The sequence below is a fragment of the Geospiza fortis genome, unplaced genomic scaffold (genome assembly GCF_000277835.1).
Source record: "Geospiza fortis unplaced genomic scaffold, GeoFor_1.0 scaffold41, whole genome shotgun sequence".
NCBI lineage: Eukaryota > Metazoa > Chordata > Aves > Passeriformes > Thraupidae > Geospiza > Geospiza fortis.
In genome coordinates, this window is record NW_005054299.1 from 18,426,460 (window position 1) to 18,444,583 (window position 18,124).

Here is an 18,124-nt window from a genome sequence, read left to right on the forward strand (position 1 = left end):
GCTTTATAGCTTAGGTTTTGCTTTTTAGCTGTTGTCACACTCACCACATGAGTCACTGCAGAGCTCACTGCAAAGAGGTCCATGCCACCCTCTCTCCAGAAGGCTGTGTCACTTTTCAAAGCAGGATCTCAGTGATAGGTGTTTAAGGGAATGTTACTTGTTCCAAGGCTCTTAGCATTGTGAAACAGTTGGAAATTATTCACATTGGGCTCTCTTCTCTTTTGGTTTCACGTAAACTGTGCATTTAATTTCAAACTAGTTGCCACTGACTCCATACACGACTACTAGAGCTTGGATGCTGAGAGAGTGTGTTGTCTGAATCTTCATTTTCCTTCCTCTGTTCTGTAGTGGCAGACTGGACAGTATCCCCTGCAGCAGCAGGAGGTGGTAGCAAAATATAAGTCAGTCTAAAATTGGATTGTGTGGCAGGTTACTGATAGAACATGTAAGTATGTATGGTCATCACCATACTGCCTGTTTCAGCTTTGTCATGCAATATGGGCTATGGCTGCAAAGATGGAGCTCTTGTTTTGGATTACATACTGCTTCTGCTGACACTTTCCAGTTGCCAGGAAAGCAGTGAGGGAGTAAGAATGAAATAGATGTGATATTGGCCAAGGAGGAAGTACAGCTGATTATTGGCCTTTTTCCATCCTGTCAGTGAGTTTTAATACATTGTGGAGAGAAAGTCACTAAGTCCTTGTTTTGGCTTCCCTCCTCTGGACTTCAAGGTTGTAGGAATCCAGGCCTCTGTGCTCCTGTATCCGGGCAATGTGTTCCTCTGGCTAGAGCTGTAACCCTCCCAAGTAGCTAGATCTCCCCCTGGTGGAACAGAGAGCAGAAGGCACTGCTACGACTGGACGGTAAAATTGGGAATTGGTCTGATCCTGGGCACCTTGAGCCGGCAGCAGATGTGGTGTTTGTCCATTTGAGACATTCCTTAGTCCAGAGTCATAGACTTAGCAGAGCTGCGCTCGTGTGGCTGCATGAAGCTGAGGCGTGAGTGAACAGCTCACTACTGAGCAAACACCTTGTCTGTGCAACATCTGCCTGGCTGTGTGCTGGCATTCCTCCATGGCTTTTGCCCTTAGATTAGCAGTGAGCTACTGGCTCTTTGGGTTCTTGTCTGACGCTTGACAAAAAAAAAGGTACCTGGAATGTGGTGGCTTGCTTTCTTTAAGATATCTGGGGTTTATTAGTCCTCAGTTAGAGCCCCTTTGAGGATAGGTGATTTCACTTGTAGCTCAACTGTTTCTCATTCCCTACTTGCTCTCTGAAGAGCTGCATAGGATTTACTTATGGGGGATCTACAGGAGGGAGCCCTGTGTAGGGGAGGAGCTTGTCTGTTTAGCATTACTAAAAAGGAGTGGTTTTACTTAACCTTAGAATAATAAATGGACTTATGCTATCCCAAAGGACAACAGTGGTAAAGGCATTTCAGTCTTACAAGAGTAATGCCAGGCAGGGGGTGTGAAGTAGACTGGAGAAGCTGACCTTGTGGTAAAACTGAAGTGATGGGCCTTGGCTGTTATTTCCCCTTGAGACAATTGATGCTTATAATTAGCTTCAGCTGAAGAACAGCACTGGTGCTGGCAATGATGGCAGATGTGGAAGGAGGCAGTTAATGGGAACTCTCTCTGACTCATCTGCCATAAAGAGAAGTTGTGTCTGAGGGAAGAGCTGAAGCAACCCAGCTTGGTCATAAGTGGGGAATCTGTGGTCATCCCCCTCCAAGGGAGGAAGGTGAACTAGGAGGTACACTACAGTGTGTACAGAAGGACAAGCAGTGCAGGCCATGACTGCTGGTGACAGGCAGCCTCCCTGTGCAGGGCAGGGGGGTGAAGGTGTGAGTCCCCTCTGCTGTGGCTGGGATCCTGCTGTTAGAAGGAGTGACTGGAGCCCAGGGAAGCAGGGAGAGAGGAGCCACAGTCAGTTGCGTGCTTTACACAGGTCATCGGTGAAAGATAGATGGGTGGATCTGTTTGTTTTTCCTAAGCTGGATTAAGCCATGTTATATTTCTGTGACTGAACTCAGAATGAAATCTCTCAGTAATTCAGTGGTGCTGAAGACTAAGAGAATCATTAAAAAAAAACCAACCAAAACCAAAAAACTCAAACCAAACAAATGAGGCAAACTGAGGCAGATTAACTACAGGACCACACCACAAAAAAGAGGGAAGAAGCTCCAGGGTTTCAGGCTGCTTCAGGAGCCATGCTGCTGTATTGTTGACAGGGTTGAGACAAGTTTTGTTCCTGCTCCTGGCTCAGGCTCTGAATCTGCTGGGCCAAAAGCATGGGTTTGAAATCCATTTCCTTGTTCTGCCTTTGTGGCCTGTTGAGATGACTACTGCCAGTGTGTACAGGAGTGGATGCCCTAACACTCAGCATTGTACCTGGATACAGAGGCTGAGTGGAAATCAATGAGGAATACCTGTTTTAGCCTCCAAAGTAGGCAGTGGCTGTGACATGGGTTAAGTGGGAGATCTCTGTGCCTGGTAGGAATCCTGCTTTGCAAAGGAGTCAGTAGCAACACCACTTGTAATCTCTGGGAAGAGAAAGGGAAAGGATATAATCAGCTTTGGGAAAGGGCTCTAATGACCCCTTTTCTCTTCCATCCCTTTGTCTGGATAGTTTTACTCCTCAAACATCACTTTGCATCTCTCAGTGCTGCTCTGCTTTTCCCTGCCAGCTTACAGCAAGTTATTGCTCATTGTAGGTGATGCAAGGTTCAGGCAGCTTGATTGAAGAGCACCCCTCTGCTGTCCTCACACAACACTGGTGTCACTGGTTCTACTTCATTATGTTGACTGCTGTATGTATTCAGTGCCACAGAGATCATAAAATATTTCTGTGCTAGATCTTCTCTGATGAATAGCACAGAGGATGTCTCGAGTTCCCATGGCAATGCTTCTGAATGTGCTTCTGTCACCAAAGAAAGGGGGACTTCCAGATAATGAAGATTTCAGGATTTTGTCTGAGAAAGGGGATGGTGGCGAAGCTGCATATTATTTGTTTGCCTGCCTTTGGATGTGCCTCTGACTGATACATAATCTGGAAAAAGAGGAAGCTGACATTTGGCTAATGGCAGAGATGGCCTGTGTCATGCAAGCTGCAGCTGGACCCCTGGACATGCTTAACTGTTCAGCTACAGATGCAGCTGCACAATCACCCAACAGTTAAGCCTGTACCATTCTCTGCCTCTCATATCTGACCATCTGCTAGGGAAAAGCTAATTAAACCAAAACGATTCTTGCTGGGATTAAACCCCAGCAGCAGAAAAAATTGAGTATACTACAAATATTGTTCTACTACTGGATCAGGGCTGCTGCTTTATTTGTTCTTATAAAGAATTGCAGCTGTTCAACTCAGTTGCTGTCAGGTAGGTGTTTAGCTCATGCACACTTTCCTTTCTATTTTCTATCCCAGATCATTCTTGTTTTAGGTGCAAGAAATAAGACTGTCTTGCTGATTGTTTTTTGCAGCTCTTTCTTATGACAGCTGAGTCTGTTTTTCTTTAACTTGCAACTTAATGAAAAACCAGTGCAGCGGATTGGTTTTTTGTCCTAGTGCCTCAATTCCTCTACTTCTGGAAAGGAAATTGGTCCTACCTTCTTTGCATGTATTTATGGTGACAATGAATCCTAGAATTGGTGTGGGTCCACATAACTTTATAGTTGTACGAGTGTGAAGCTGAGACTTAAGACCAGTTTATTGCAAAAATATATCTGAAACCCTTTGAGAATTGAAGTTTAAATCTTATAAAACCAAAAATGTGTAAGTGTGGTTCCCTTAGCAGCCAAACTTTTGTGTACCTACAATCTTTGATGCCATGTGATCTGGGCTTCAAAACAGCTCTTTCAAAAAACAAAAAAAAAAAGAAAAGAACTTACAATTCAGGTTGATTCCAGGGCTGCTCTATGTACTCAAGTGACAGTTCACCACTTTATTCCAAGTTGTGGCACAATTTAGTGGAATTAGTTCTCTTCAAGGGTCTCTGAGAGGATTATTGATGATGTCTTTCTGTGCTAAACTTGGAAAATGTGTACTGAAGAGGGAGTTAGTTCTACACTTAGTAGCTCAGAGGCAGCAGTGGAAGGTGGCCCTGAGGAGAGAGAAATGGCTGTGTTGTTGGTATGGATGTGACGAAGACTGGTGAGCTCAAAGAGGCACAATTGAAAAAGCAGGTAGAGATCAAAGAGTGCCAAGAGAATGAAGATAAATTTAATTTTGGTATCCAGGGGGACGAATTCGAATAGTTTTTAATGAGGAATGGAAAGAACAGTACTAATTTTAGAATTGTTGAAATTTAATTTTGACAGATATGTTTCCTGGGGAAACGCTGTGGGAACTGAGGAGATGAGAGATGATGTTAGAGTGTGGGTTTGTAGCATGTTAGGTCTGTGACCTAGGATTTGGTTTGTGTATGTGCTTGCCTCACAGTTTAGAGGAGAACATGTTGGTAGAAGAGGGTCAGTAGTGAGACTGTGCCTGGGGCAGTTGGATAACGTGCTCTAACTCCACACTCCAGTTGGCTCTGATAAACTGTTGGTGAGCCATACCCTCAGGAATGGACATGTGGGGAGCATTGGCTTCCTGGAACTGCTCCAGGGATGCTGGACATCAGCAAGCAAAAGCTGTGTGGGACTATGGAAAACAGTGTACAGTGTGAGCATTTGTGATCACCTTTTCCATCTTGCTTGGGGAAAGTAGAGAAAATATTAAGGTGCACTGGTCTGAGCATTGTTATAATGTTTATTTGGGATAGGATTAATGAAGCTTTCAAGACATATAAATGTCAATACCTTTAGTGTCTTAATATACCTTGTAGAGTGTAGTTAGCTTTTTTTGATTGTGAGAGAGGCCACACTGTTGTGGGTTTGGGGTTTTTTGGAAGAAAAAACCCCAAACCAAACACAAAACCAACAAAACATTTGGAAGTAGAAAAGTGCAAAAAAGGGTTAACATCAATATCAGTAAGGATTTTGCCATTGCAGGGAAGTTGTACTGATTTAACTTAATCAGATTAGAGACAGCTGTGATTATATTAGTGCAGCATTCCTGTATAGGCATCCTTAATTTAGTTTGTGTCTTGTATCTATCTATTTAACTTAAGTTGTTTCAATGTAAAGTACTCTTAAACTGAATTAAGAACATTTGCCCAGGAGCGTTATACTGCTTTATATTATTTTCTAAGTCAATTTAATTTAGTACAGTGTATATGTAGACAAGACCTTGGGGAAAAAGCTGATCCTTTTTATTACTTTCTGAACAGTCTGTCATGTTTGGCTGCAGCTATGTGATCATGGAATGAAAGAGCCTGTTGTGGTGCATGTTGGTGGAGGATGGGTGAACTGATCACTGTTAGCCTTTGTACAACTTGGTCATTCTTAGCTGTAGTGTTCAATTAAAGTAGGTTGATCCTCCTCGTAAATGAGGCCTTTTCCTGTCTAGAGCAGATGTGGGACCCCTGTAATGTTTTGTCCTCTGCCTACCAATAAAAGTACCTGCAATGTGGTTAGTGTCCTGTCTGTTCAGTCAGCAAAAGCAGCGTCTTAAAACCTGGCACAAATGTTTAATGTTTGAAAAAACTCAGATGGCTGAGCAGGTTTGAGCTGAATTTTGCTACTTTTCTTCATCCATAGCTTGAAATAAACACCACCCAATTTTGATGCTGTTTCCTTCCTGGCCTGTGTCTCCCAACAGTATGTGCCACCTGCTATATATGGTGACTTGCACACAAACAGAACTTATGGCCAAGGAATAAGTAAGTACTGTGGATGTCAGTTCTCTTTCTGATTGAAAAGGATTAATCTAGTCAATACATCTTGTGTTCTGCTTGCTGGTAAAAGCTCTGTGGGAACAAAACTGGCATGTGAATTACTCTGCAAGAGTGGTTGTAGTGATAGCAATTCAGAATAAAGCTGACTGCTGTAAACAGCCGTTTTATTTTTTGAATTTGTTTTTGCCAGCACCTGCAAGCATTAGAGCTGGACTTAGCACCTCCTCAGCATTGCAGATGCTCTGTAGGCTAGGTCACTGTAGCAACTTGTCCATCTGTCCTGTGTAAATAATGCAAATAATGTGCTCTGCTCCATTGTCCCACTGTGTAGATACTGCATAGTGTGTCAGCCATCTGTGCATCACTGAGAGCCTCGGACAGAGGGCACGTTTTGGAGGGTGGATTGTGGCAAGTGTATCATTGAATGCTTCAGCAATGGAGCATTCTCTGGCATTACTGTATCTGTGCTAGAGGGGCAGCTCAGTGACATTCAGTTCCTGGCACTGAAGAGATGGGGATTGCTGTTTGCCCAGAGCTTCTGAACCAAAGCTTGAAACAAGAGGACTGCTGATATTAATTGCTGGGAGTTGTATGAGACTCAGGGAGTACTTACAGGGGCTGAGAATCTGCCTTTCAGTAATTGAAATATTTAAGCTGCTTCTACCTTGTCCTAATTAAATGCCTTTTGATTTTATGCTCTGGGAAGGTAATGTATGATTTTTTCCCCTCTTCTTCCCCTCCTACACAGCACAGGATATGACAGAGGTCTGGGAAAGGAATTCCTGCGTGATGATTTTCTACAGAGATCTCCCTCTTCCACTTCTCTTCAAATGTTTGCTTGTGGTAGCCATTCCCTTGGTTGTGTTAGTGAAAGTTTAAGGCCATGACTCCAAAATTTCCTTCATGTGAAGTACCAGCTTTATCCAGATACATGTTGTTAGAGTATCAAGATTTGCTTTTTCTAGCTGAGTCCAGACACTTCCAGAAACTTTTGAGAGTTCTTCTAATCTCCATGAGTTTTTATCTAATGTTCTGGTATTTCTTTAAATTTCTGATTAATGTGCTCCAGAAGTCTCATGGGAGATCTTAAAAGAACAGGTAAGAAGACAGGGTGAGGAAGGACATGAAACCCAGGGTGCTAAGATGAAGAGACTCTGAAAGTTTGTAGCCTAAAGTACCTTGTGAGAGTTGGAAGGATCACTGAACAAACTAAACATGCTTCTGGTGTGTCAGCAGTTCTGAATGAGAAGCTGTCATTAGCCCTTGATGTAGCTGTCTGTGCTAAAGGTAGCTTGGTAAATGACCTTTTGCTGAGCTGGTTCTTGTGCAATTTCAGGTGTAGCCATTAATGGTGGTTCTATGCTTTATATGTATTAAAAAGCTGGTGCTCATTTCCTGGTCAAAATCTCCCCTGGGTATTTTTATTCTCCATTAACATTCCTTCTGGGGATTGAATTCTGGTCCTTTGCTTCCTGTCCTGTTCCTGTTCAGATGTTAATCAGCTGTTGCATTCTATTCCAGTTACATGTTAGTGATGCTAACATTTCTTGGTCAATGTTGAGCAGTCCTGGCTTCTATAAAAGAATTAGGGAAGCTAAGCTACTCTTAACACAGCAGAGAGTAGATAATAAAATGCACATTTAAGGGTGTGGAGTGCATCTGAATTATGGGGACTGAGATCTTTGTATTGTGGAAGGAGAGAGCAGGACTGTAAGAAGAGTGTGATTCTGATAATTTTTAAGAGAATTCTGCATGGTACAGTGGATGTGACTGATACATGATATGTCATGTGGTATTTCCATTCAACAGGAGCTATGTATGACTGGAGTCCAGGGATTTCATTTTCTTTGGAAATGTGTTAGGTGTTAAGTAGGGCTTGTTACATGGACTGTTGTCCAACAGCTAGCCTGATCCCGTTTTCTTGATAGCTCTTGGAATTGTTCCCATGCAGAGAACAGAGGTTTCTGCCTAACAGTCAAGGTTAATTGGTATGGAAGAGTAGGAATGAACAATAATCCTCCTGAAATTCTATTTTAATCCAAGAGTCACTATAATGCTATTACTCAGCTCTGAATCCTGCGCATTAACATACAGGCTGAACTGAGATCTGAGTCTGCACTTGGAGCTGTCACCCTTTTATTTTAAAATGAGCTTCAACACAGCCAGCAGTAGAATGGATCTGAACATTCTTTTGAGATGCCTTCTCTGAATGAAAAGATCTCTCTCATTAAACGTTAAAGGGCCCTTTAATAACCTTGCAGTCCTTTTCTATTGTGCTTGGCACCAGCAGTCTACAGGTGCTGGTTTTAATTTCACACAGCTTGTTTTCCTGTCCTGGACAGACATCCCTTGGTGCAGTTATTGCACTGTCCATCTCTGTGGTTAGCTGTCTTGGTCAGGCTTTCTGCAGCAGTTTCTCAGGTAGTCTGGCTTGAGAAATCTTCTTCTGAAATCTGAGGTTTCCTCTATCCATAAGCACAAGAAGGCAACTAGACAAAATTCTCTTGTGTTTGCATTTCATGAAGCTAGTCAGGAAATATTGATACCTCCTAAAGCAGGATGTGCCAATATCCTATATTGGATATGCATGCAGAACATAGGTTGGCCCACAGAGAGCAATATTCCAGGTTAACTGTGGTGATATATGTCACAGGACATTTGGTTTTGTTACTTGTAGTTATTGTACCTGCAAGTTTTTGGAGTGTGCTGACTCTGATAGCCACAAAAAAAAATCTTTCTGTACTGTTGCATTAGAAACAAATGTGACTGGGATTGTGTTATGGAATGTATTTTTTCATTAATACGAGTTTATCTTTCTGAATAAAAAGCAGTGCTAAAAAAATGCTGCTGTTAAGAGGAAAAAGCTGGAAAGGTGATACAGTACCTGAAATAAGAAACTGTGTCTGCATCATAATCGTTGCATTTCTCTTGAGGAAGGGACACTGCTGACCCTCAGCACTGGCAAGAAGGCTGTTTTATAAGGTCAGAAAAGGCAACACAAGAGAAGGTGATACTGAGGAAAAGCCTGCAAGTCGTCTGCCTCTTTGCGGGGAATGTTCAGCTGCTGCAACTACAAGCAGGCAGAAGTTGTGTGCATCTTAGAAGCAAAGTGTTGGCTACCTCAGGCCTCAAGGGACTTGCCAAATATGAGGAAGACACTTGGTGCCTACAAATGTTGCCTTTTTTATTTCTCTTGTCCTTTCCCTTTTTGTCCAAAGCATTCCTGTTTGAACCTTCCTTTCTCTGCCAGGAACCTCTTTCTTGTTGCTGGAGATGAAGCAATGCTCATGGGTGGTGGTGTGGTTTGTATGCATGCCAAGTGGCTGTTTATTCTGTACAGGGCCCACAGAACTGTCTTAAGCAATTCCGTGTGAGATGACATCTGTTTGTGGTGTGTGGTAAAGGTTTTGCCTTTCTCAGATCACACAGAGAACAGAGCTACCCTGCAAGTAGATTTTACACTGAGGGATGCTCTCTGGTAAAGTCAGCTAGAGTCAAGCTTGTGTGCTGCCTGTGCAGCTGCACTCTGTTACTGTGTTGTGGTTAATCCCAGCTGGCAGCCAAGTACCATGCAGGCACTTGGTCACTCTCCCCTCTGCCCCCAGGGGGATGCAGGGGAGAACTGGAAAAAAGTAAAACTTGTGGGTTGGGATTAGAGCTGTTTAATAATTTAAGTAAAGCAAAATATAATAACAATTGTAATGGAGAGAGATTGTAATGGCAAGAGGGAGAGAGGAATAAAACCCAAGAAAGACAAGGGATGCACAATGCAATTGGTCACCACCTGCTGACCAGTGCCCAGCCTCTTCCTAAGCAGCAGTTGGCCCTTCCCAGCAACTCCCCTCAGTTTATGTGCTGAGCATGATGCCATTAAGTATGGAATATTCCTTTGCTTGGTTTGAGTCAGCTGTCCTGACTGTGCTCCCTCTGAGCTTGGTCAGCTGTCCTGACTGTGCTTCCTCCCAGCTTCTCATGCACCTTGTCGCTGGCACAAGAAACTGAAAGTTCCTTGAGTTAGAGTAAGCACTGCATAGTAACAGCTAAACCATCAGTGTGTTACCAACATCATTCTCATCCCAAATCCCAACCACAGCACTGTACCAGCTACCAGAAAGAAAATTAACGCTGTCCCAGCTGTAACCAGGACATGGTGTCCTTGTGAAGAAAGAGTTTGTGTGTGTTTTGTCAGTGTGAGCCTTGTGGCCCTTAGTAAGCCAATCCAGTGAAGCTGTTATTGTCAGTGACCTTAGGAATCCTACTGGAACAGCAGTGAGTAATAGCTAGAAGACAATAGAATTGGACCTGCTGCAGGTGACAGACTGGTAGAAAGAGGATTGTAAATGTTAAGGAGCATTACTGAGGAGAGGTGGAAAGGATGGATAAAAAGAACTAGGAGTTTAAGTTTCCTCTTGTATTACAGTGGTAATTAAAATAGCTGAAGAGCTGCCTCCTGCTGTAGCTCCATGCTAAAATTGAGTTTCTGCAGGGTAGTCTTAATGTGGACTTGACAGCAAGCTCCTTCAGAGAGAGACTTGTGAATAGTGTGATGAGCAGAATTAGTGCCTTCTTCTATTTCTGGATATTACCTGTATCCATTTCTGCTTTGGAGCACAAGGTCCATCTGTTCTGCAGAGAGTATTTGCTCCTCTCTGAACAGAGGTGTGGTGAATTGAACCACCTCGGGATTCTCACTCTGTGCTAGCAAGAGATGCTCAGGTATTGTAGATGAGGAGGCCTTTGCTGTGCTGTTCACTGCAGGGATGTCTGCAAAACAAAATTAGGTTGGTGTGGAAGAGTGGTTGGAGCAGAATGACAGCAACTGGATTCTTGATGGTGGACAGGAATGCAGGTGGGGAGGCAGGGACCCCTGGAGAAAAAACAGCTGCCTTTCCAAGGTCAGTTACTGGTCTGGATAGGCATCCTGCTCAGTGGAGAGATGGCTAAAAGATACAGTGAAGACATGGAGCTTTTACAGTGAAGGCATTTTGCCTGGCATTAGATAGTAGTCTGATGGTGCAGCAATTTGCTGTTGACTTCTGCCCTGTCACCTGGCTATGGGTTGCTCTGAGCATGCCTGGTTGTTTCCATGTTTTGTGCTGATAGGTGACTGACACCAAGTTTCCTTTCTCATGTTTCAGGAGCTGTTGGCCAGATGCTGCTGAATACTGACAGGAGAAAGCTGATTCGGAGACAAACGACCAGAAATGTTTGGACACGTCGTCACTTTGGATCTGTAAGTCCTTGTTTGAGGGAAGGTTGTCTGGCAGCCCTGTGAGTTTTTAACTATCTATGGAAATTCTCAGATCATGAGGGTAGATTCCAAATCCTGGTATCTTTTCCAGATGAGTGGGGATGGGATGGCAGGTAGCATAGTTGCTGCCTCTAGGGTAGGAAGCAGGAGAGTTCTGTTTGAGCCTGAGGAACCATGTGCTGAGAGACAGGGAGGCCCCTGGCATGTTCATTCTGAGCACAGCTGCAATGGAAACATATGTGAACCCATGGGTGCAGCTGTTCCTGGAAACCTCTGTCTGTCTGCCATGTGGCTGGTGGTTATGCAATGATGCTGAACCAGCTTCTGCTGGGAGCTGATGGAAAGCAGATCCAAACTATGCTGGTCTGATTCCTCCTGAAGGTGCACGTTCTCCCTCTCTTTCTCCCGTCATACTTTGCAGTTTGCCCCACAGAGCAGTTGCACTGTTGTGAAGCTGTTTTTCCATGTGCTAGTTGAGACCCGACTCCAGCACTGTAGCAAGGAAAGTAGCCAGACAGCTTGTTGGGGCAGGGCCAGCACTGGGGCACCTCTTCAGTTTGTTTTGGCAGAACTTGATTTTGCATGGTCCTGGTTGCCTGCTTGTTCCTTTCACCTTCAGTCTGACTCTCCCTGCGTGTGTATAGCTGTTCCACACCCTGCCTCCTGTCCCACCTCCCAGGGCTTCATGCCACTGACATGGAAAAAGCAACACAGCAGCAATAGTGTTTCAGGGAAAGGAAGGCTTTACTCTCATGCCAGTGGCAGAGTGATGGCTGCAAAGCTACTCTCTTGCAGCTGACTAACCCAGATTAACCCAAATCTCTTCTTGTAGTGATGGGTACCTGTTGTGGTTTGATTTCCACTGGCAACTAAGCATCACACAGCTGTTGGCTCACTTCTTACCCCTCTGTAGGATGGGGAGAGATTTTGGAAAGAAGTAAAATTTTGTTGGTTAAGATACTGACAGTTAAATGGGACACAAAAGGAAGGGATCATAATAAAATAAGTAGAATATACAAAACCAGGGATGCACAGTGCAATTGCTCACCACCTGCTGACCAATGCCCAGCCAATTCCTGAGCGGTGGCCTGTGGCCACTTTTCCCCCTAGTTTGTATCCTGACCATGAGACCATATTCTATGGGACATGCCTTTGGACAGTGGGGGTCAGCTGTCCTGGCCATGTCACCTCTCAGCTTCCTGTGCCCCTCAGCCTACTCACTGATAGGGTGAGAAGCTGAAGAATCTTTGCCTTAATATAAACACTGCTTAGCAACATCTAAAACATCAGTGTGTTATCAAAATTATTCTCATCCAAAATCCAAAGCGCAGCACTTACTAGCTACTAGGAAGAAAATTAACTCTATTCCAAACAAACCAGTTAAATACCCCAGGCTTTGACCAGGGAGGAAGGTTGTTTCTTAACCTGTTTTGTATCCGTGGTTGGCTGGATATTTTATAGAAGCCTGTTAACAGCAAGGTAGAGTATGATATGCTGCTTGATGGCAATCAGAGAGTAGCTTGCCTTCCTCACCCTTGTGGAGGTGTGGGCTATCACAGCTCTAGGCACAAATGTTTTGGCTCAAACAAAAACCTGATAATTGCCAGCTCATTTGTGGGTGAAAAACACTGACTTAAAAGGACGGAGTGAGATAATTGTAAGCATCACCAAACTTGTGTACTGAAGATCTTCACAGTTAGCATCCCTCTGCAGTGGCAGGGAAGATTAGCTGGGAGGGTCCCATTCTAGAGGAGGTTTGTTTAGTCCTTTCTGGAACCAATGTTGCTTTGAAGCCATTGCTTCATGGATTTTGAGTTTATGTGATTCCAGTTGCCTGAGTGCCTTGAACATTTCCTTGCCATGTGCCTTTCCGGCTCTTGCTGGGCCATGTGGCCAGGTATTTGTAAGTTCGTTTTCTTTACTTTCAGAAGATCTGATGTGGGCTGGGGCAGGTGCGTGGAATGAGGTGGCCATCCCAGTTGTCCTTGGCTATAAATATTCCCTATGCCTTACATATTTGTGGGATGAGATTTCAAGCTGGCTGCTTTGGTGGATGCTAAGCTATTTGTTTCTCTTCTTCAGGTCATCTGAGTGAGTGTCCTGGCTTCATGAGGCTTTGAATTTGAGCCCAGGCTGGTAAGTGCTCTTGTCCTTATGAACTAGAGAAATGATTGTGATTTCAGCTAGGTGTATCTTCATACACATCTCCTGTCCTTAGCCTGGCAGAAATTGAGAGAAGAGTCCCCTAGACCACCTGTTTGATAGTGGGCCATTTACAAATCTTCTTCTGGCTTTTCTTTTTGAAAAAGAGAAGTGTCTTCCCAGCAAATCAGACCTGATACAGTTTAACACCACAACACAGTGTGGTGGTGTATCTGTTTTGCTTAGGGATACAGTGAAATGTGCATTCAGTATTATGGATGTAATTTTTCTAAATTAGAGATCTCTGCATCTGTTTGAGTCTTTTTAGAAGAGGGGACTTTGAGAGAATGGCTGCAACAAGGGGAAGTTCCCAGCATTCTGATGGGAGAGATTTACAGGTTAGTCCTAGGAAGTTGTTTGTGTTTGTGGAAAGGTGTGAGAAACTTCTCTGAGCTCGTGTTTATAGCAGAGTGAAGGATGGTTTGCAAATGTACCTGTGAAGTGTAAAGCCTGTTATGACTTGGGACTGCTCTGTGCTTGGTGCAGACACCTCCCACTTGCCTTCCTCTCAAGAGACTCAGTCTGGGTGTCAAAAGAGGCAGCTAGATAAGAATTGGAGACAATTCTTGAGGATAAGAATTGGAGAGAATTCTCAAGGCTCTGTTAGAGTCTTACCATGTAAAACTCCACTGTCCTACACGCAAAGCAAACGAAGTCTGCTGGGTCACAGGACCCGTGGCAGCCATCGACTGCAGGTATGTAAAAGGGACTTGTGTGGCCCTGCTTGTAGAAGTGGGGAGAGAGCATGATCTAAGTGGACACAGGTCCTGCACTTTGAAGGGCTGCAGGTCAGATGCTGAGGATTGCAGAGATGCTGGGCTCGGTGGGTGTAAGGGTCTTGCAAGGGGAATGAGAATTGGGCACTTACTCCAAATATAGGACAGCTATAAATGATGCATATGTTGTCACTGAGGAAAGTCTGATATTGGACTCTGCAGCACCTTCTTGATAGCTCTGAGACTTCTTGTGTACAACAGAGTGGTTGACATTTTGGCTGCTTTGGTGGGGAAGTCTTCCTGCCCTCAACTGCAGACCTAGAAGATGGAAAGAAAGGTGTTTCTTCCTTGTATACAAGACAGCTGCTTTTCTTCTACCCTGTTTTTTGCTCTTGTACTGTTCCTGCAGCAGGAAGAATCTCAGCATAGCTAGGGTGAGGGAACTAATCTTTCCACTAGTGGTACAGCTGCATGTCTACATATTGCGCATTTATTCCCTCTAGGGGTGGTGAGGCACTGGAACAGGTTGCCTGGAGAGGTTGTGAACTCCTCATCCCTGGAGGTTCGAGGCCAGGCTGGATGGGGCTCTGAGCAACCTGGTCTAGTGGAAGGTGGCCCTGTCCATGGCAGGGGGGTTGAAATGAGATGATCTTTAAGGTCCCTTCCAACCCAAACCATTCTGTGATTCTGTGTTGTAAAATCTGGCTTTAAGTACCAAGGGATCAAAACCGTTACTCCCTAATTTCATGCCACCTGTGACTTGGGGGTTGTCTTTGTCTTTTCTGCCAGAGTAATCAGTTCTCCTTCTAACAAATCTCCTGTGGTCTGCTGCACTGGTCCCAGTATAAGCCAAAAAATTCTGGGCTCTTTAATGGCTAAAGTCTCCTCCCACATAGTCCCTGCTGACAGTGACAGGACATGATCAATAACTCCTGCTCCAGCTGTCAGTGCTGCCTGTAAGGCTTGCTGTTTCCATATTGAAAAAGGCCTTTCCTAAAGAGCCTAATCAATATGCTGCTGTGAGGTCTGTTCTCATTTGCTATATATAATCTGGACACACAACTACGTGAGTGAGCGTGTGTAGGGGGGGAGAGGATGTGCCAGCCCTCTGCTCTCACTAGCTGGGAGAAGGACACAGCTGCGTCTTACTTTGCTCCCTCTCCTGCAGCTGCTGCTCAAGGCTTGTGGCTACATCTTTTACCTGCTCTATTAGCGCTCTGCATGGGGACCTGCTCTGGGACTCCAGGGGAGCCAGATTCCTGGTGCGTCACTTGTAGGCTTGGATGGAGCAGCCGTGACTCTCTCTTGTGTGCACTTTCTGCTGTTGGTAGGTAACCCGCTTTGGGAGCCACGCAGGTGGGAGGATGTCGAGCACAGCCCCGTCAAAGAAGCCTTACCGGAAGGCGCCCCCGCAGCACCGCGAAATCCGACATGAAGTGCCCATCATTCGTGACGACCAGGATGGAGTGATCTTGGCTGAGCAGAGTCAGGTAACAACTTGCCGGGTGACAAAGGGCTTAACACCATTGCACCAGCAAATAGGGTTTAGTTACACCGAGGCAGGCCAGCTTGAGCAGGCAGAGGGGTTTGAGGTTTGCAACCTGAACTTCTCCTCATCGTGGTCCCTGGAGTCCAGCAGTGAGAAGGAAGTGGCAGGGTGCAGAGCTGAGTTGAACCTCAAGAGCCAGACTGCCTCTCCAGCGCTTCAACGTGGTGGGAAGATGGGGCAGCGAAGTGGGAAGCAGTGCCCAAACCGCAGTCGTGGGCACCGCAGCAAATTTGTGAGCCGTAGCATGGAGACAGTTCTGGTGTCTGGAGATGAAAGACACCATCCCACTTGCTCCTTCAAGAGCAGAAGCCTGGAACGCTCACTTATATTTAAAGAGCCTCCTGAAGTCCTGACACCGAGGAAGTTTCGTGTCTCCTCTACACACCTGCCTCTCAAAGGGATCCTGAAGCAGACCAGCATGACTGGCTCATGCCCTGAGAGCTTGTGCAAGTCCCGCTCAGTGGAGATGCTTTGCCATGGTCGTGGCTCACGCAAATACAGTGATCCTGAGCTCTGCCTCAGCCCTGGGGAGAAGCGCTCCCTGGAGCAAAGCAGCAGCAGGGCTGCTGGTTCTGTCAAGCGCAGGGGGAAGCTCACAGAGGAAAAACTGCAGTTCTCCAAATTCCTGGATGAGATTACCCAGCGGGTGCTGAGTCCCAGCCGCTTGCGCTCACTGGGAGATACCAGGGGAGCAGAACAAGACCAGAACTCTCCCCGTTTTCCCAGAAGCTCCATGCCAGAAGGCCAAGGGGAAGGTCGCCTAAAAGGGGTCAAAACCAAGCATGCAACTGAAAGATCTCCCTGCCCAAGCAGAAGAAAAGCAGAAAAGAAAAGTGAGGGGCTGGGAATGGCTTCGGGCCAGAGAAAGTATGCTGAGGAAGCTGAGAGAGCTTCCAGACTAAGAAAGAAACCTGTCCTTGGGAGGAAGGACAGTAAGGGAAAACTCCTTTCCTTGGAGAGAAGGGTAGTAGATCTATGTCAGTATGAGCTGGAGCAGCTGGCAGACGTGGGGCTGGCAGGGACATCCTCTGGGCAGCAGCATTCACTGTCTTCATGGAAAAGCAGTGCAGAGGGCAGAGGGGATGAAAGCAGTCCCTGTTCACAGCTATTACAGCCACACCATCAGTGTGCTAAGCTTGGGCAGAAGCGTACAGTGGAGCCGAACTACCCAGAGAAAGGATCCTGCTCCACTCCAACATGCTGGAGTCGGGAGGAGGGACCTACCCCATCTAGATCCTCCCCTTCCTTCAACCTGGCACTAAACAAGGTAGGTGCCAGGGTCACCGACTTGCAGGCAGGGCTCTCACAAAGGCCAAACCCCTACCTAGATCTCATCTAGTCTGTAATGCCAGGGCAGAGACTGAGAGCAGGGCCCCCAGACCTCATGTTGTGTGTGCGTAATCACCAGAGGTTGTTCTCTGTGGGTGCCACTCATGGCTGTGCTAGAGGTTGGGTATATCTTCCTGGGAGTAACCAGCTTCCCTTTGGCCCCAGGAGTTAAGGAAGGTAGAAACTGGTGCTGTTCTCCCCACAGCAAACTTCCCAGGTGTTTGCTGGTTGGAGGCCTTTCAGGCTGCTGAGTAGTAGGTGTGTGCAGGAGACGGGCAGCTCCGTTGTCAGGAGGTGCTGGGATGTTCCTAGTGTTTGTGTGTGCCCTGTGCCTTTCTGCCTCAGGGTACTTGATCTTTGTACGATGGCTGTTTCAGGTCCTTTAAGCTTTCTCCTCTTTCCTCTAGCCTGCTTTGAGGCAATGCCATTGCCTTGTATTAATAAGAATCACATTATCCCCTTTGCCTGGTCATATCATCTGCTGTTTGTGTATTTGTGGGGGCAGGGGAGGCAGTTGCTAGATAATTCTCTCTGAATTAACTGATTGCCATGTGGAGTCAGGAGTAAGAGAAGAATGGATTGATGCTTTGCCCTTAGGAACAGGAGGGTGTATGCAGGTGTTAAAGACCATTCTTTTAAAGTGTGAATTAATGAAGATAGCAGCCCCAAGATGTCTTAGGGCCAGAACTGGGATGGTGTACTTTATGGAATTGGTAGCAGCTTGGCTGTCTGACATGGTCTCTCAGCCCAGAGCTGACTGTGACACTTAATAGATTGTCTGAAGTGTGGCTGCACTTGGGTTTGTGAAGTGCTCCTGATATCAAGCACCAAAAATAATCCATGGGCAGTTTGGACTTTGTTAGAATGGTCAGAGTCCTGGCTTTCACAAAAAAAAAAAAGTTGTTTCTACTGCTAATTAAAAATCTCCCAGCCATCCTGGCAGGCAGCAGCCATCTCATGGGTGAGCACAGAGCATTCAGAATAGCTGAGCTGTGTGCTCTTGTCACTGCTCTCTGTCTCCTTGTTCTGCAGGGCCCTGCTTCTGCTGTCTCTGGGGATCTTGCCCATAACATTTTCTTTTACAGACTTTCCTGACCTTTAGCGTTTCTTCTACTATCCTAGTATAGTTACAGTGGCTAGTTTCAGGTCTGCAGAAAGAAACCTTTTTTTGCAGCACAGTCTGGGTCATATAATTGGTAGCCACATTTTTCAGCTCCCAAATGATTCTCACTCATGATTTTTGTGGGGCTTCAGGGCCCCACAAGTGATTGCTGCTGTGACTGTGTATGCTGGCCTGA

The 18,124-nt window shown here is 45.6% G+C and overlaps 1 protein-coding gene across 2 annotated transcripts in view; it reads left to right on the forward strand.

The window, feature by feature from the left end:
- Nucleotides 1-18,124, forward strand: part of TJAP1 (tight junction associated protein 1) — a 39,217-nt gene that overhangs the window by 10,854 nt on the left and 10,239 nt on the right. The window contains exons 1-4 of one of the 2 annotated variants that reach the window (XM_031060434.1): nt 5,604-5,764; nt 10,918-11,012; nt 13,113-13,166; nt 15,280-15,438. In XM_031060434.1, the coding sequence (XP_030916294.1) occupies nt 15,313-15,438 (126 nt within the window). In that variant the 5' untranslated portion in view covers nt 5,604-5,764; nt 10,918-11,012; nt 13,113-13,166; nt 15,280-15,312. Of the gene's footprint in view, nt 1-5,603; nt 5,765-10,917; nt 11,013-13,112; nt 13,167-15,279; nt 15,439-18,124 lie in introns of those variants that run through there. The other variant, XM_014308595.2, reaches the window with a different exon arrangement.